Consider the following 15,679-nt stretch of genomic DNA (forward strand, 5'->3'; position numbering starts at 1 on the left):
AGTCACTGCTTCTATTTATAAACCAGCAACTGTATATATACTGTATATACAGATACACTTGTAAGACAGCTTCCTGTTTTGAACTTTTTGCCCACTATGGAAAAGGAGAAAATAACCTGCACAGAGTGAGTTAGGCTCCATTCACACATCTGCAATTTGGTACCGCATTTTTCAGAACGGAATTGCGGACCCATTAATTTCTATGCCGCACTTCCGCGTCTGCATTTCCGTTCCCGAAAAAAAATAGAACATGTCCTATTCTTGTCCGAAACTGCAGACAAGAATAGGCATATTCTATTAGTGCTGGCAATGTGCAGTCCGCAAAATGCGGAACGCACATTGCCGGTGTCCGTGTTTTGCGGATCCGCAAAACACGCCATGGACGTGTGAATGGACCCTTATTTAAACCTCCAGTGTAAAAACCTGTCCAGCAGATTCCTGGACCCTGACTTGATTGGAGGTTACTGGTCGCACTCTACTCACACCTAAATGTGCAGGTGACATTATAGGTTTAAAGGTTTACCACCTACATTTGTTTTCAGAATCTGATTATTTATTTTGGCTGAAATACAGAACACACCAACTTCTGCTAAACTGCCTTCAACCAACTTTGGCGTTTCAATTTTTCAGCTGTGTGATTCAAGCTTTTCCTCATCTCAATGAAATGTGTTTGAGAGCCTCTAAGCAACCAAGATAGTAAAGAACAAATGAGACATTTCTCCAAGTACAGAAGATGCCCACGTTAGACAACCCTTCCTTCCCATTGAAAGTACAGTATGTCCTGGTCACTAGCCAGCAGGATGTTGTCAATGTATGTGCCAAGTGAATGATTTAGTATCCGTTCATTAGCCAATGTCAGTGGTCCTCCAGAGTGACAGTAGGGTCAAAGGCCTTTAGAACATGGAGTGTAGGGGCCTACAGAGTCCTTGCAGTACTACAGAGGTATAGCATGTGCTGCTGTACGTGCATGGAAGAAATGTGTTGAAATACAGCGTCTGATGAAACATGTCATTATTTTCTAATTCTCATTTCTATAAAAGCCTCTGCCTTCATATGCAGTGAGCAACATAATAAGGTCCCATAGACTTTGTACAGGTGTGGCATCATGACTGAGGTTGTACACAGCAGTAATATGGTAGTATTAGTCTAGGCTGGTCCTCTCAATTACCTATACAAGAAGTAACAGGGTGTATGGGAACGCAATGTCCAAAGTAAACACCTCTTAATTTGTGAGAAGAAATTTGAGGCTGTAGAGTGCAGATGCCACTACTTTAGCACTGCCTAACAGTTCATTATACCAGGGACTTACAGCTCTGAAGATGGCAGGAACTAAATCCTACTCACTGCCATCAACGGTGACTTAGACTCCTGTGTGCCCATAGGCCAGTGCATCTGACACTTGACTATATGCAAATTCTACCCATTCGCCTCTAGAACCAGAAAAACTAAATCCAAGTACCCAAATGCCATACTGAAAGAACAATGACTGTGAGAAATGCAATACAGTGAGTTACAAATGACCACATAACAGTTACTTTGCAACACAAAGATCACCTTGAAACTGATACAGTGCAACAGAAGTCTGAAGCTGTAAGGACATCTCTTGTCTGATAACAAGACTTTACCAAGCACTACATAAAATGCATGGAGCTGAGCATGTCCTTAAGGATACCCTATAACCAAAAAGAAAGCAGCTGCGGTACTACAACCAGCCTTGTTATACGGTATACATTTCTGACAAATCTAAAATAGACTGAGGGTGTCACAGACCTAATATACGTGTGAGTTTATAAACCGCCATCTACCTGTTCCATGATGCACAGGCTGACATCAGGAAGAGAAAAGAGATAAAGTAATGCCTTACAATATGAAGGGTTTGGGTAATAGGATACAGATCCGACGATGCAGGCAAAAAAATGCTGCACAGCTGACACTGCCAACAAGATGTTACTTTGAAGTAAACTGAATTATGAAATTCCACAGAAATAAATTTTGTTTTGCATTGTATGTGTGTTTTAAAGGATAACTGTCATTTTTTTTTTATTTGCTAGTTTATTAGAGCTGGGCATGTATACCTGAGTTAGTCTGTCAATGATCTGTAATTACCTTATAATAACAGCTTTCATTAATGTCCTCTGTCCCTTTCCACTGCTCACTTAAAGACCATTGCTAGGGCTCATCTGTCTCCGGCTAGGAAGACCGAGGGGCGGTCCTTCACACTGCATGCCTGCATTAGGCTTCAGAGTGAGGAGGCGTGTCTCAGTAATCCAATCTGGTTGGCTGGCAGGAAGCTGCTGGCAACAGCAAGATTGTATATGACCTGAGGAAAAGCAGTTTTGGCCTCAGAACTGGCAGAGGAGCCACCTTGAGAAGATGCTCAATGTAGGATTCAAAACAGCCGTAACTAAGGGAAAAACTCAAGAAAAACAGTGGTATGTGAAGAAACTAAAGATTGCTTTCTGCATAATGCTGCTGCAGCAGTAACATATGCTAAAATTGATTTTTTTTATGAAAATATGACAGTTATCCTTTAAGTGTTTTTTTAAACTGCAGACTGTTCTAGGTTTTCCTCATTAGGCACCTCAATGGACGTTGAAAAACAATAAAAAACAAAAACTACATAACATTTTATTAAAAGAATGCAGAAAAAAACTTTACAAAAAAAAAGCATGAAGGAAGCCTAACAATCAAGGTAATACCTAGAGTATCAACATGGCACACAAGTGGTCCAAAGCCAAAGATTTCAATAGAGTCACTGTACTTTCACACAATCAATTTAATTTAATAGAGAATTGCAACAAATTTCTAAATCACTAAATATGCCTGTATCCACCTGAAAAAAAGCTGTAAAGCCATGGCCACTAGAGATCTCACTTCCACCTAAGTTGCAGTCCACTGACTGTTGTCAGGTGAGATCCATGCCTAGTAATAGAGACACAGACGACAGAGAGGAAGCGGGGGGGGGGGTGTCAGAGCTAGCTGAGATCATAAGCCTGATAAAAGATCTGCTTCTACACAGTTTCAGAACATCACAGGAGCCTCCTGTGTGTATTCAATTGTAAGGAAATGGATGTCACAGTAGTACAGTGACAACAGATGGGATACACTACCTGCTTCTGAGTGAAATACATCTAGCTGTGCAGTTGCAGGGACCAGCAGTGGCAACCCAGGTAAGTATATTCAACATGGGGGTCCCGGCATATGGGGGGGGGGGGAGAGACAGTTATTGATATTGGATAACCCCTTTAAAGAGACCAGCTGTGTATGGACTCTTCGTGGCAATGCTCCATGGAAAAACAACATGCAAAGTGGTGTCTCTCAGAAAGTGCCACCTTTTGGAAGCAGCTACCTCAAAGTCTGACTTTTTAACAAGCTCTGGAACATGACAAGGAAAAACAGCCAAATTATGTTGATGTTTAGCCAAGTATGGAGATTTGGTCTGTGTATTTTCCCTCGTCATGTCCCAAGACTATTTAAAAATTCAGACTATGACTCATAGGGAGCCATTAAGTGAGACTGTTCTGGGAGATAGCCCTTTGCAGTTTAAGGCACTGAAATGCACAAAAGAGCTGAAAAATAAGTGCAGCATCCAAAAAAGTTTCAATAATACCAATCTTACCATGGCAAATCCAACATCTGCTTTCTTTAGCGCAGGCCCATCATTGGTCCCATCACCAGTTACTGCTACCACTTGCCTTTGCTCACAGACAGTGCTGTCAATTATACCTGAAGTTAAGGATATAGGTGATCATTGCAGGAAACTACATGTACAAACACCAACAATACACAGCATAAAATATTTAAAAAAAAGTTATATAAGCAGTTATCTGTAAGAATACAACATGAAACCAAACACTGTGTGGAGAAGCCAGAACATTAGCTCTTACCTTTCACTAATGTATGTTTATCAGTTGGAGATGATCTAGCCAGTACACGAAGCTTCGGCCAAAGTTTATCTATTCGTTCTTGCTCAATCTGTTACATGAAACAAAGTATTAGCAAATGAAATAAAATACAAGGAAGAGGCAGGGAACAGGAGGAGGGAGAACACTAATTACTTCTCCTTTTTCATTCCGTATTCTCCGGTTGAATTCTTTTCCTTCTACGCACAGGAAGTCCTCTCCAGGGAGAAGAATTCCACATTTTGTGGCAATGGCGCGGGCCGTGTTTATGTTGTCCCCTGTGACCATACGTACGGTAATGCCTGCACGCTGACATTTTCTTATGGCATCCGGTACCTAGGGGAGGTGGAAGCCTTGTAAGATGCACTGCACATATGTGGCTATTACAAGCTAAACTACTCAAAGTGAACTGAATTCAGCTATAACAAACGCTCATTTTCGCATCCCCACGTACCTCTGGTCGGACAGGGTCTTCAATCCCTACCACAGCAAGACAGGTGAGTCCACTCAAAATATCATTTTCATTTTCCCAGTCAGGCTCAGGTTCTCCTGCAGGAAAATCTCGATAAGCCAAACATATTGTTCTCAAGCCCTCAGATGCCATTGGCTCGATCACGCTTTTAGCCATATCATCTCTATCCCTCGGTCTGAAGACTTTGGCTTCACCACTTGCACTCATAATTTTGAAGCACCTAAAAGGGCAGAAGAGTTGAGAAAGCCTCACTTTTCATCGGCTACAATCCTCATATTATATATGAACACGGCCAACATTTGACAAAGAAATGCATGCATAATTTATTGCTTAGATTACTGGCAGGAAATCGCTATGTGAAAGCATACAATATCAGTGACTCACTTTCTGGCCGACTATATCATTAATCCACCCCAACCAGGTACCTATATGTCTGGGTTACTCAGTGACTCAAGGCCTTACCTGAAATTTTAATAGAAGTAATCTAATTTAAATTCACAAGCTATTAACACTGGCCAGTACAGAAGGAAGTACACGATTCCAAGTAGTGTGATGCAATAAATGGACTGAAGTCTAATCGTGAGTAACGACTAAAAATATAATGCCAGTAAACATTGGCGCATTTGTAAAATTAGTTTAGAGCTTTTTTTTTTTTTTAATAATCAAGAGGGAGGCTACCCTACATTTATACTGGCATTAATATTTTCCACTGGAAACTAAGAGCCAAGAGCACTTTCCTGTGGTAGGTCATGCATCAGGCAATCTCATTCTGACCCTAAACGCATCTCCTGCATCTGTAATGAAGCGCGTCAGCGCAGGTAATAAAGTATTCATTCTTTTACCTCAAGCACAGGATACAGTGACGTAAAAGGGAAATAATGGCATTCTGTTGCATGCCTGAAATACAATACCTGCCAGATAACTTTTGTCAGCTCACATGTATGTGACCTACTGGATTTTCTGTGACTACCAACAGAATTGGAAAATGTACCCACCATAATAAAAAAAAAACCTATGCTGAGACACGATGCTAGTTTTTAAAGGGGCTGTCCACCTTTTAGCAAGTGATGGCCTATTCTCAGGATATGGTATCACAAAATAGACGGAGCCATATGCTTCCAAACCGCTGATTGGTGGGGGGCGGGGTGGCAGACCCAGGTCAATCAGCTAGTAGTGATGGCCTATCCGGAGAATAGGCTGTCACTTAAGAAGCCAAATATGCAGAGGGAAATAAGCTGTTGCCAAACACCTTTGGTAGCAACCCTTCTCCCTCGAGAACAAAAGGCATGTTGAAATCCAACAAGTCTGACCCCTTCTTTACCCCCCCGACATATGCAGGACTGACATTCATCTAATGTATAGAGACACCTTTACAATTCACCTTAGTACACCAAAACATAAAGGTAAAGAAGCGCTGTTTGGCCTCCAGGGGATTTTGCAGCAATGTGTAAGGTCCAAAAATTGCTAAAATGTATAAAATGTTGCATTTTTACACCCCGTCCCCCCAATAATACTACCATGGGCACTTACTTTTTGAGGACAATCTCAGAGGCACCCTTGCTGAACATTCGGTAACTGCCATCATTGTTTTTTAACACTGTGCTCATCGATTTTCTTACAGAATTAAAAGTGTACACTTTAAATAAGGTTTCCTCAGGGATCTCATTTCTGACATCTTGATAATCCCGTTTTAGATCCAAAATAAATCCCAGCAAGGCACATTCAGTTTTGTTCCCGACATGGCGTGGTAGGCCACCTTCTTTTTCAGGAGGCTAGTGAAATGAGATCAGTCACATCCGTTAGGTGGGGAATTAAGACACTTAAAGGGAACCCGTCACCAGTTTTATGGTGTCCTAACTAAGGGCAACATAAATAAGTGACTGATTCTCTTAGCAAAATGCTGGGTCACTTTCTTTAATTGACCCAGTCAATCTGCCAACATCTTGTATTGAAAAGCTCCAGCTGATAATGATGAGTCCTGAATATTCATGAGCTCCTGACTCTCCCCGCCCACCTGCTGCTGATAGTTGACAGTTATTTTCCATATGAATCAGCGGCAGGTAGGCAGTGGAGTGGCTATAGCTCTGAACTAAAAATACGCTGGACTCAATGACATCACGCTGGACTCAAATCAGCTCATTAGCATGCAGCATCTTTGTGTGTATATTATGAGGTAACCACCTGTCACACCAGTAAGTGAATACATCTAAGGTACTTTTTAGTAGTTAATGATTGTATATAATTAGTTAGATTATAATCAAATATCCACATGACAGGTTCCCTTTAAGACTTCACCATCACAGCAAATTGTTACTTGCATTCTCCTGTCACTACCTGAACACTTGCATTCCCCATGAAATAATCCTGGACCATCACTCCATTATTCCAACTAGAGGCTTATGGATGCATTGCCAGCAGTCTGCATATAGGTCTGTCTGGGTGTTAGCAGCTGCACAATCAGACACTGGCAGCACTGATTGGATAGTGTCAGACTTGGTAGGGACATCCCCCAACTGGTACTACCCTGCTGGACCTTTATTGCAAACTGCTGACATTTCATAACAAGGAAAGTAAAAAGGAAATCCCCATAAAAGTTTGATGCATCTTCAGAAAAGAAGATTTGAAAGGGTTTTTATACTGCAGTGTTTCATGGGAGCTCCAAGTTAGGGATTATGCACACGACTGTTGGCTGTTTTGCGGTCTTCAATTTGCGGCTCCGCAAAACACGGATACCGGCTGTGTGCATTCTACACTTTGTGGAACGGAACAGCAGGCCCCTAATTGAACAGTTCAATCCCTGTCCGTAATGCAGAAAATAATAGGACATGTTCTATTTTTTGTGGAACAGACATGAAACTCCAACGGATTCATTTTTTTTTTTTTTGCGGCCCTACTGAAGTGAATGGTTCGGCATACAAGCTGCACAAAAAAAATGGAGCGGATGCTGACAAAAAAAAAAATACGTTCGTACGAGTCCTTACATTAAAGAGGCCCAATTATAAAAGAATTACGTGGTATATCATTTATACCGTCTACATACCATAAAGGTATACCAATGTATACTGGCCTGATAGAGACCAAAAGTCCAAGCCCGAGAGATACACTTCACACATGTCCAGGAGATTTTCAAGGTATATACGCCAAACACAGGCCATGGGATTAGATGCATAAAGAAGAGAATACTAGTAGTGCTGTACGGATAGTTACCAAGATTTTGGAGGTGTAAGCACAGTTGACAGAAATCCCAGTTATAAGGAGCTGCAGCACATTCTCCGGGATGGACTCTGGATCAGGAATCTTCCTATAATGTTTCTCATACATGTAAGCCTGGACAACAGTCATTCGGTTCATAGTCAACGTTCCAGTTTTATCTGAACAGATTGCAGTAGCGTTTCCCATGGTTTCACAAGCATCCAGATGCCTGACCAAGTTATTATCTTTCATCATTTTCTACAAAGAATTAGAAGAAAAATACATTTTCACTCCACTGAAGCACAATGGCAGCTTGTGACCAAGCCTGGCCAACAGCAGATTGCATTCATAGTTTTCTAGAACAGAAATACACACAAAACAGTCATCTAAAAATCATCTATCCCCATTACATCAATTTTTGGAGATTTCTGTTTCGTGGTCTAGATGGGATAACTGGCACACTGCTGCATATGCTTCTGTTATTCCATCCTTCACTGGACAAGTACAACCATTCATGTCTAGGATTTATGTACCTGATGCATATGTAGTGTATTATTTGCTGGCCACTAATCACCTATCCACAAGTTATAAATGTCCGATAATTAGGGGTCCCACCGATCGCTACAACACGTTCTGTCATCAGCAGTTTCAGTCACATGAAGTGAAGAAATGCATAGTTAAAAGAGGGTGTCCACCTTTGAAACCCTTTTGGGCAGCCCTTCCCTCCCTCCCTCCCCACAGACACGTGGACGTATACTTACCTGCTCCCCGCCACTCAATTCTGGCTCCTTTGGTCCATCTTGCTCCAGTTCCCTGCTTCTCCACTTCCAAAGTGGATGCGGGGCTGTGCGCCGCTGCAGCCAACGACTGGCCACAGCGGTGACGTGCCCCCCTAACAGCACCAGAACCATTGACATGCCTCTTTGTATGAGAGAAAGCCTGCAGCTCTTAAAAATACTACTAAAATGGGGTTGCCCCATGAAAAACTTTCTACCGTTTTCAAACGGTAAAAAACTGAATTCTATCTGTATAGCACCACCTGCTGCTTGGTCTTTTTTATAATTTCCCTGTCCTGCTCACTGAGATAGAAACACATGCTAAATTCCATCCTTCAACTGCCACCAGGTGCAGCAGAAAGGAGACGCCCTCTGAGAAAGTGCATGCCCCCTAGGAGCAACTGTAGCAATGGGGAGATCTCTGGATCCCAGGAAAGAGACTGGCAAGCACTATGCATGCCAAATGCATGGATGTATCTTATGTAATGCATTTATCAAGTCTAGGCTATGCTTGGTCTACCATAGACAATTCCCAGTCAGATGAAGAAAGCCCTTACCTTAACAGAGTAAGCCAGAGAAATGGTTACTGCAAGTGGAAGACCTTCTGGCACGGCTACTACCAAAACAGTTACTCCGATGATGAAAAACTTCACAAAATACTGGACATAGATTGGTGTACACTCCGCCAACCAGGGGCGCTTCTGAACCCAGAAATTGTCGATCACAAAGTACAGAACAAGGATGATGACCGTTATTGCAGACATCACCAAACCTGAAAGAGCAGACAACAATGTTAGGTTTGCAGTACATGACAGATTACGCGACAGACGGACACTTGCCACACAAAATAAAAGGAGATCCTTTAGATATGCCAGTCACACAATGCAGAAACTGAACCGGGTGAACAAGGCCTTACCAGCAATTCTTAAGTCAGATTTGTGTTTGGTTAAGACTGGGAAACTAAAGAGCTTTCTGATTTAGACATAACACTTTTTGATAAATGAAATGTTAAGATTTACACACAGTTTATATCAGTTTACAGTAAGCTGTCCATAGACCGGAGATATTTATCTGCAGACCATTGGCAGATTCAGCTAAAGCTGCCCACACATTAAAGGGCAGAGCTGAACCCGGACATACCCCAATTGCGACCCAGGCAACACCCCCGATGTTGGCATCAGAGCATCTCATGCTCCGATGTGCTCCCTTGCCTTGCACTAGATCGCGCAGGGAACAGTCTTTTTTGTTTACAACACCACTGCCGGGCGGAAGCTTCCGGCCGGCAGTGTGTTTGGTGACGTCACTGGCTCTGATGGGCGTGCTTTAGCGCTGCCCTAGCCGTTTTACTGGCTAGGGCAGCGCTAAAGCCCGCCCATAAGTGCCGTGACCTCACCGGGCTTCCTGGCAGACCCATGGAGAGCCCGGTACGTCATCGGAACTCTTGAAAATGCCTTTGCCTTGTGCGATTTAGCGCAGCGCAAAGGAGAGCATCGGAGCATGAACTGCTCCGATGCGCAAGTCAGGGGGACTGCCGGGGTGAAAATGGAGGGATGTCCGGGTTCAGCTCTGAACCTGGACAACCCCTTTAACTACATATCAGCCTAAACAGGACAATTTTGTCGGGGTGAGGCTGACATTTAATGTGTATGGGTCGTCTGATGGTCATACACATTAGGTAGATGCTGGCCCAACGCTCATGCAGCCAACAGCTCCCCTGAAACATGAATGCTTGTGTAGGGAAAGTATGTATGTGTTCTGAATGGGGAGAGGGGAGTAGGCTGCTTACAGTCAGAACAACAGTATAGGGCATGCTGATCTCAACAGTCTAATCCTTCTTTCCCGACATCTTCTGTTGAGAGGGTGTTTGATGTTTGAACCACCATACATTTTAGATGGCCAGTCAAAATAGAGTTTGCCCAGCAGTAATATGCATTGCCAGCTTTTCACTCTCTCCACTGAGAGCACATGCACCCACGTGTATTGGTGGTGGTAGTGATGGTGGAGTAATTGGGAGGAATAGTTGGCGGTGATGTATGGTTGCTTAAAAGCAGAACTAACCTTTCAACAAACTCTGCATCAACAGTAACACTATTTCTGGCCATTATATCACCTGCATCTGCCATTTCTAGCGGTTTTACTTTGTGCATGCTGTAACTCTAGTTCGCAGTTCTCAGACACAGCGGGTGCAGAGTGGTGGCCATCCACTGCACACAGAAAGCAAAGGAGAATATCCTTCCTGTCTCAGTCACTCAGAAGCAGCCCTTGGATAATGGATGACTAGCCTGTATGGTTGAGAATGAAGCACTTCTGCATAGTTATAACCTTCTTATGTAGCTGTGCGGTCTCTTTGTCTGTGCCTCACTGTGCTCCTGCTCACTCCTCCCCACCCCTCTCCATAGACTTTTATTATTCTGTTTAATATGCTATGGAGATATCCATTCTCAAGATGAATTGAAAGCATTTTTCAAAGTGAAAACCAATTAACAAGGGAGGGGGAAATGTAATCTACAGATTCAGTGTGTATTACCAGCTTCAGGCTATGTTAACACTTGCACAGGGTTCCATTATGTTTCTAATGGGAAGAATTGAGCCATCTGCAGGGCTATTTTTGCCATCAAAAACAGAAACCGGATGCCATTATAAGCAATGAGATCTACCTAAAAACAGATCCATCATACTTGTCATCGCTCTGTTAAGAAGAGACCATAACTAGTCATATGATACAATTATTTAAATTTTTGGGCCATCTACTAGTTACATTATATGTATTTATCTTTTATATCTACATGTTTTAATGAACTCTGTGTGCAGTTTGAAAGCTCTCTCGCTCACAACATATACTTTTAAATCTGCGTGCTATATAAGTCATTTGTCGACTGCCAGCAGCTTCTCCAGAATAACAATCTATAGATAGCGAGAAAGTCATTGGAAACAGCTTGCTATTAAATAGCAAGGAGGGTTTGAAGTACCTGCTTTGCCAATCTGAACAGCCAATTTAGTAAGTTTTCCTTGCAGAACAGATTTTTCCTTCTTTGGCAAATTTGATTTCTTTTTGTCCTCTCCGTCAACACCGTCCTCACTCTTAAGGGGCTGCATTTCCATAGCTGCGCCATCTTGAGCTTTTGCTATATTAAAAAAAAAAAAGACCCTCAGGTTTTACTGGTATTTATTAGGTCAGCAAAGCATAAAATCAGATTAAATTTTTTTTTTTATATATATATATATATATATATATATATATATATATATATATATATATATATATATAATTTGTTTTCTTTCAAGATTAAAATAAATTACTAAAAAGAAAAAATACCTTTGTTACGATTTTCAATGGTGCCATCTTGTTTTTTGCCTGTAAAATAAATATATGCATCCATATTAAAACACTTACGGGAAGCTTTATAAAATGGAATGCTGCAGCAGGGATAACACTCATTTTCGGTATCAGGCATCGTATAGCTGCTAAGGTTTGAGCACCAACAAGCCTACTTCGATGCAGGATTAGGGGGACAAATCATCTTTTGCATCAGGAAAAGGTAGTTTTGCTACTATCCTGTAGATAAATGTTTTTTCAAAATCTTTTGTCCAGGCTCTATGGTCTAATTGGTCACCCTAGTCTGTAAACCATCTCTATCTTCTGGGTAAACAAGATGCATTGTATTTCGGCTCTGTGCACACTGGTGTCATAGGTTCCATTATTACAGGATCCACAAGGATAGTAGTTTTTACTGCTACGGCTAGGCTGTCGCCAAAATCAAACCCAACTAGTTAATTTTTTTTTTTTTTTTTTTTTTTTTAGAGTTTTCACTAAATTCTAGGCTACTTTCACACTTGCGTTTTGGGCCGATCTGTTACAATAATAAAACCGCATGCATCAGTCATGAACGGATCAGTCTGAATTATAATAATTATCTGTAACATAGCCAAGACGGATCAGTCATGAACTCTATTGAAAGTCAACGGGAGATGGATCAGTTTTCTAATGTGCCAGAGAAAACGGATCCGTCCCCCATTGACTTACATTGTGTGCCAGGACGGATCAGTTTGGCTCAGTTTCGTCAAGAGACACCAAAACGCTGCAGGCAGCGTTTTGGTGTCCACTTCCAAAGTGGAATGGAGACTGATCGGAGGCAAACTGATGCATTCTGAGCTGATCATTTTCTATTCAGAATGCATTAGGGCAAAACTGATCCATTTTGGAGCGCTTGTGAGAACCCATGACGGATCTCACAAAACGGAAAGCCAAAATGCGAGTGTGAAAGTAGCCTTAGTTAAGTAAAAAAAAAGCACTAACTAAAATAATAAAATAATAATAATACTCTTTAGAAGCCTGACAAAATGCATAAAACAAATAAAGGAAGCCTAATGGATATGACAAAATCAAATTGCCATATAACTGGCAGATAAAAAGGGAAAAAATACAGTGAAACTTTAAGCCAGGGGAAATCGTGCAGGCTATTAGATCAATAAAAACAGAAACCGAAATAAGATGCATTTTTCCTCCCAGGGAGCAGTAAATACAGCGTTACCAGTACTGGCTGTACTCTCTTTTTCAGGCGCTGCGCTGTCCTGACTTCATGCACGCACTATGACCCGACGTTGTGCGAAGTCAGGTTACAGTGCAGCAAGGCACCTGGAGAAGACAAGGGAGCAGCAAGTGCAGGAAGAGCCTGGATCTGTGGCCCTGTCAAGAGCTGAAGAAGTTAGTTAAAGGGGTTGTCCGAGTTATGTAAAAAAAAAAAAAAAAAAAAAAAAAAAAAAATTATATATATATATATATATATATATATATATATATATATATATATATATATATATATATATATATATATATATATATATATATATATATATATATTATCCCCTTAAGGTTATTTTTTTACCTTCAAGGAAACCTGTCACCAGGATTTTGCGCATGGAGCTGGGGACATGGGCTGCTAGATGGCCACTAGCACATCTGCAGTACCCAGGTCCCATAGCTCTCTGCGCTTTTGTGTTAAAAAAACCGTTTTGAGTGATATGCAAATTACCTGATATGAGTCCTGTAGCCGGAGACGAGTCAAGCGGAAGGGAGCCCAGCACCGCCCCGCGTTCTCCGAATCTCCTCCTTGCTGGCTGACGTCACAGAGCTGGAACGCCGAAATCTCGCGATGCGCGAGCTAGCGCATGCGTAGTTCGTTCCCTGTGCTGATGCCAGTACAGGGAATGAACATGATGCTGACACTGCGCATGCGCTAGCTCGCGCATCGCGAGATTTCGGCGCTCCAGCTATGTGACGTCAGCCAGCAAGGAGGAGATTCAGAGAACGCGGGGCGGTGCTGGGCTCCTTTCCGCTGGACTCATCTCCGGTTACAGGACTCATATCAGGTAATTTGCATATCACTCAAAACGGTTTTTTAACACAATAAATGCGCAGAGAGCTATGGGACCTGGGTACTGCAGATGTGCTAGTGGCCATCTAGCAACCCATGTCCCCAGCTCCATGCGCAAAATCCAGGTGACAGGTTTCCTTTAAGGACCAGACAGATTTTTACAAATCTGACATGTGTCACTTTATGTGGTAATAACTTTAAAACGCTTTTACATATCCAAGCCATTCTGAGATTGATTCTGTTATCTCGTCACATATTGTACTTCATGACAGTGGTAAATTTGAATCAAAATATTTCATTTTTAATTTATAAAAAAAAATACCAAATTTACCCAAAATTTTGAAAACTTTGGTGCTTTCAACTTTCAAAATTTCTATTTCTCTGCTTTTAAAACAGATAGTGATGCCTCATAATAGTTATTACTCTACATTTCCCATGTGTCTACTTCATGTTTGGATCATTTTGTGAATGGCATTTTATTTTTTGGGGACGTTAGAACGCTTAGAAGTTTAGAAGCAAATCTTGAAATTTTTCAGAAAATTTCCAAAACCCACTTTTTAAAAAGGACCAGTTCAGGTTTGAAGTCACTTTGTGAGGCTTACATAATAGAAACCACCCAAAAAAGGACCCCATTTTAGAAACTACACCCCTCAAGGTATTCAAAACTGATTTTACAAACTTTGTTAACCCTTTAGGTGTGCCACAAGAATTAATGCAAAATGGAGAGGAAATTTCTGAATTTCACTTTTTTTTGGCAGATTTTCCATTTTAATGCGTAGAGGACCCGTAGAGGACAGATGTCCATGACTCAAGGACCAGCGCAGTACATGTAGAGCGCTGTGATCGGGCGGGTGCAGGAGATGCGCCCACCCAATCTGCGGCAGGGGTCTGGCAGTCCCCGATAGCTGGACCCCTGCTGCACGCGCCAGAATCAGTGAAATCACCGATGCTGTTGCATTAACCCCTGATGTGCCGCGGTGGTGATGTCCTTGCGGGTATCAGAGCTGCCATCGGGTCCCCGTGCTGCTGTGACGGGGACCTGATAGCACGGAAGGCAGCGCGATGCCTTCCTTAGTCATCGTGGCTGCCTTCCAGGGGAGAGCCTGCGAGATCCAGCCCCCTGGATCTCACAGGCAGGAAGCTGTATGAGTAATACACACTGTATTACACATAAAGCCAATGCATTCCAATACAGAAGTATTGGAATGCATTGTAAAGGGGATCAGACCCCCAAAAGTTGAAGTCCCAAAATGGGACAAAAAACTAAGTGAAAAAAGTTAAAAGAAAGTTTTCAAAAAAATAAATAAAAAATATTTAAGTTTTAAGTAAAAATAAAAAAATAAAAAGATATCCTTTTGCCAAAATAAAGGGAAATATTAGGAATCACCGCATCCGTATCAACCGGCTCTAAAAAACACATGAACTAACCCCTTAGGTGAACATCATCAAAAATTAAAATAAAAACTGCTAAATAAACAATTTTTTGGTCACCTTACATCACTAAAAGTGCAACACCGAGCGGTCAAAAAGGCGTACACCCCCAAAATAGTACCAATCTAACAGTCACCTCATCCTGCAAAAAATGAGCCCCTGCCTAAGACAATCGCTCCCAAAAAAAAAAAAAATACTAAAGTATGGCTCAGAATATGGACAAACTTTTTTGAGTTTCAAAAATGAAATGGTGTAAAACGTACATAAATAAAACAAAAAAAGTAGACCTATTCTGTATCGCCGCATCCGTAATAACCTGCTCTATAAAAATATCACATGACCCCTCAGCTGAATAACGTAAAAAAACAAAAACTGTAAAAAAAAATCTATTTTTGTCACCTTACATCACAAAAAGTGTAATAGCAAGCGATCAAAAAGTCATATGCACACTATAATAGTACCAGTCATCTCATACCGAAAAAAATGAGCCCCTACACAAGACAGTCGCAATAAAAAATAAAAAAAAAAACA

The 15,679-nt window shown here is 41.6% G+C and overlaps 1 protein-coding gene across 5 annotated transcripts in view; it reads right to left on the reverse strand.

The window, feature by feature from the left end:
- ATP2B1 (ATPase plasma membrane Ca2+ transporting 1) overlaps positions 1-15,679 on the reverse strand; it is a 103,115-nt gene that overhangs the window by 15,653 nt on the left and 71,783 nt on the right. For all 5 annotated transcript variants that reach the window (XM_044280503.1, XM_044280506.1, XM_044280502.1 and 2 more), the window contains exons 7-15: positions 11,659-11,697; positions 11,312-11,467; positions 8,900-9,114; positions 7,582-7,824; positions 5,905-6,146; positions 4,357-4,594; positions 4,059-4,238; positions 3,888-3,975; positions 3,620-3,726 (exon numbers count right to left, since the gene is read on the reverse strand). In XM_044280503.1, the coding sequence (XP_044136438.1) occupies positions 3,620-3,726; positions 3,888-3,975; positions 4,059-4,238; positions 4,357-4,594; positions 5,905-6,146; positions 7,582-7,824; positions 8,900-9,114; positions 11,312-11,467; positions 11,659-11,697 (1,508 nt within the window). The remainder of the gene's footprint in view (positions 1-3,619; positions 3,727-3,887; positions 3,976-4,058; positions 4,239-4,356; positions 4,595-5,904; positions 6,147-7,581; positions 7,825-8,899; positions 9,115-11,311; positions 11,468-11,658; positions 11,698-15,679) is intronic.

Source organism: Bufo gargarizans, chromosome 2 (assembly GCF_014858855.1).
Source record: "Bufo gargarizans isolate SCDJY-AF-19 chromosome 2, ASM1485885v1, whole genome shotgun sequence".
Classification (NCBI taxonomy): Eukaryota; Metazoa; Chordata; class Amphibia; order Anura; family Bufonidae; genus Bufo; species Bufo gargarizans.